Source organism: Aptenodytes forsteri, unplaced genomic scaffold (assembly GCF_000699145.1).
Source record: "Aptenodytes forsteri isolate BGI_AS27 unplaced genomic scaffold, ASM69914v1 Scaffold7, whole genome shotgun sequence".
NCBI classification, from domain to species: domain Eukaryota; kingdom Metazoa; phylum Chordata; class Aves; order Sphenisciformes; family Spheniscidae; genus Aptenodytes; species Aptenodytes forsteri.
Genome location: NW_008795919.1, coordinates 1,288,690 through 1,290,419, shown reverse-complemented (window position 1 = coordinate 1,290,419; position 1,730 = coordinate 1,288,690). Strand labels below are relative to the sequence as shown.

Below are 1,730 nucleotides of genomic sequence, written 5' to 3'. Positions count from 1 at the left end.
CAGCGCCGCGCCCGTGGCTGGAGGCGTCCCCAGCCCGCCCCCGGCCGCGGCAGGGACGCGTGGCCCCTATTCACGCGCGGTTCCTTTCACTTGATCCTTACACGTGAGCTCTTAGATCACCCCAAACGCCACCTTGCTCGGGGGACAGCGAAGCAGCGGGGCTGCTCTCAGGGCGGCCCCGGAGGCGCCGACGGCTCCAGCGAGGCGCCCGGGCCCAGAGCTGTGCAAGTCGCACGCACCGGGGGAGAGCCACCGAGCTCCGTCTCAGCGGCCGGACGGCACTGGGTAACAGAGGGATCCCTGTAGAAACAGGATGAAGTCAGCTGTTGACTGTGCAGTGCTTTCGGCAGACGTGCAGTGGGCTGGGGAAGTGCTGCAGAGCTTTGGGGAAGGGTGACGGAGGAGCGGGGAAGCAGAGGAGCCAGCAGCAGCAGCAGCAGCATTCCCCATGTCCTGGGTGAAGCACCTTCGTGCTTTTCCAGGCAGACGGTGCTGCCCCTTCCCCTCCGAGCTCAGCCCCGCTCCGCTCTGGACGGATGTTCATCTCACCCTCTTCCCGTTAAACACCTTCAGAATGGCGGCTGTCTAGCAGGAAGCCGAGAGGACAGACCACGACCAGCCCCCTCCCCAGCTCAGGGCCAGCGGCTCTGGCAGCAGCAGCAGGGTCCTGGGCTCTGTGAGCAGGGGAAGGCAAAGCTGCGGGCAACAGGACGGCTGCGGGAGGCTGCGGCCGAGCAACAACCGCAGGCTGCGGCTTTGCCAAAAGGGCTTTGTTTGGCTATCAGAGGAAGGACACGAGTAGCTGCCAACGGAACAGGAAACGAGCTGAGAGATCACGGACCCTTTTAAGTGGGGTTATTCATTAAAAAAAATAACCCTGCTCCCCCGCAGGCAGCGGCCAGGGGAGCAGCAGAGCCTCGAGTCCCTGGGCGGGATGTCCGGGGCGAGGTGCGGAGGCGGCTAGCAGTCTGGTTGAAGGGGCAGGTCCATCCTGGCCCTGCTGCCGGCAGGGCTGCGGGCAGCGCCGGGGGCTCACTTGTGCTTGGCACGAGGGAACTCCTTCCTGCCCTTGTCGCGGCCCCCGAAGTAGCGGACCCTGTGGATGGCCTGCAGCTGCCGCTCGATGGTGGCCCTGATGTCCACCTCGTCGGGGATGTGGACGTAGCGGACGTTCCTGCCGGTCACAAAGAGCTCGTCCAGGCGGGACACCGTGCCCTGCCTGTCTGTGAAGGTCACCTCGGCCAGCCGCATGTTCATGAAAGCGTCCACGTTGGTGACGCGCCCCGTGGCCGTGCTCTCGTCGCGGAGGTCCACGGTGGTGACGTGGCCGTGCAGGCCCTGCAGCAGGATGACCAGGCTGTTCTCGGCGATGGTGCGCTCCTTGACGGAGTGGCTGACCTCCATCGCGCGGCTGCGGTGGGGAAGAGGGAGACGCCGTGCTGCGCCCCGGCCGGGCGCCCGCCTCCGCACCGCTGGGGAAACCCACCCTCCTCACCTTGCACGCTCGTGTGCACACGTACCACCCCTCGCACACTCACCTGCACGCTGCCCCTCTCCCACGTCACTCACGTTCTCCATGTGCCCACCCCCTTGCACACCGGGGTCCTCACTGCCTGCTCCCCTTGCACGCTCACTTGCACACCGCCCCTCTCCCACCAGTCACTCACGTTCTCCGTGTGCAACCCCCCCTTGCACGCACATCCAACCCGTCCTCCCGCCCTTGCACACTC

The 1,730-nt window shown here is 66.2% G+C and overlaps 1 protein-coding gene across 1 annotated transcript; it reads right to left on the bottom strand.

Annotated features, from left to right (window-relative positions):
* Positions 1 to 831: 831 nt before the first annotated feature.
* On the bottom strand, positions 832 to 1,524 carry LSM10 (LSM10, U7 small nuclear RNA associated). The gene has a single exon (XM_009284728.2). It carries the CDS (start codon positions 1,402 to 1,404, stop codon positions 1,033 to 1,035), a length of 372 nt encoding a protein of 123 aa, XP_009283003.1. The 5' UTR covers positions 1,405 to 1,524; the 3' UTR covers positions 832 to 1,032.
* Positions 1,525 to 1,730: the final 206 nt, after the last annotated feature.

Bases quoted from the DNA above. Each gene is read 5' to 3' on its own strand.
- LSM10 (XM_009284728.2), bottom strand. From the start codon at position 1,404: ATGGAGGTCAGCCACTCCGTCAAGGAGCGCACCATCGCCGAGAACAGC.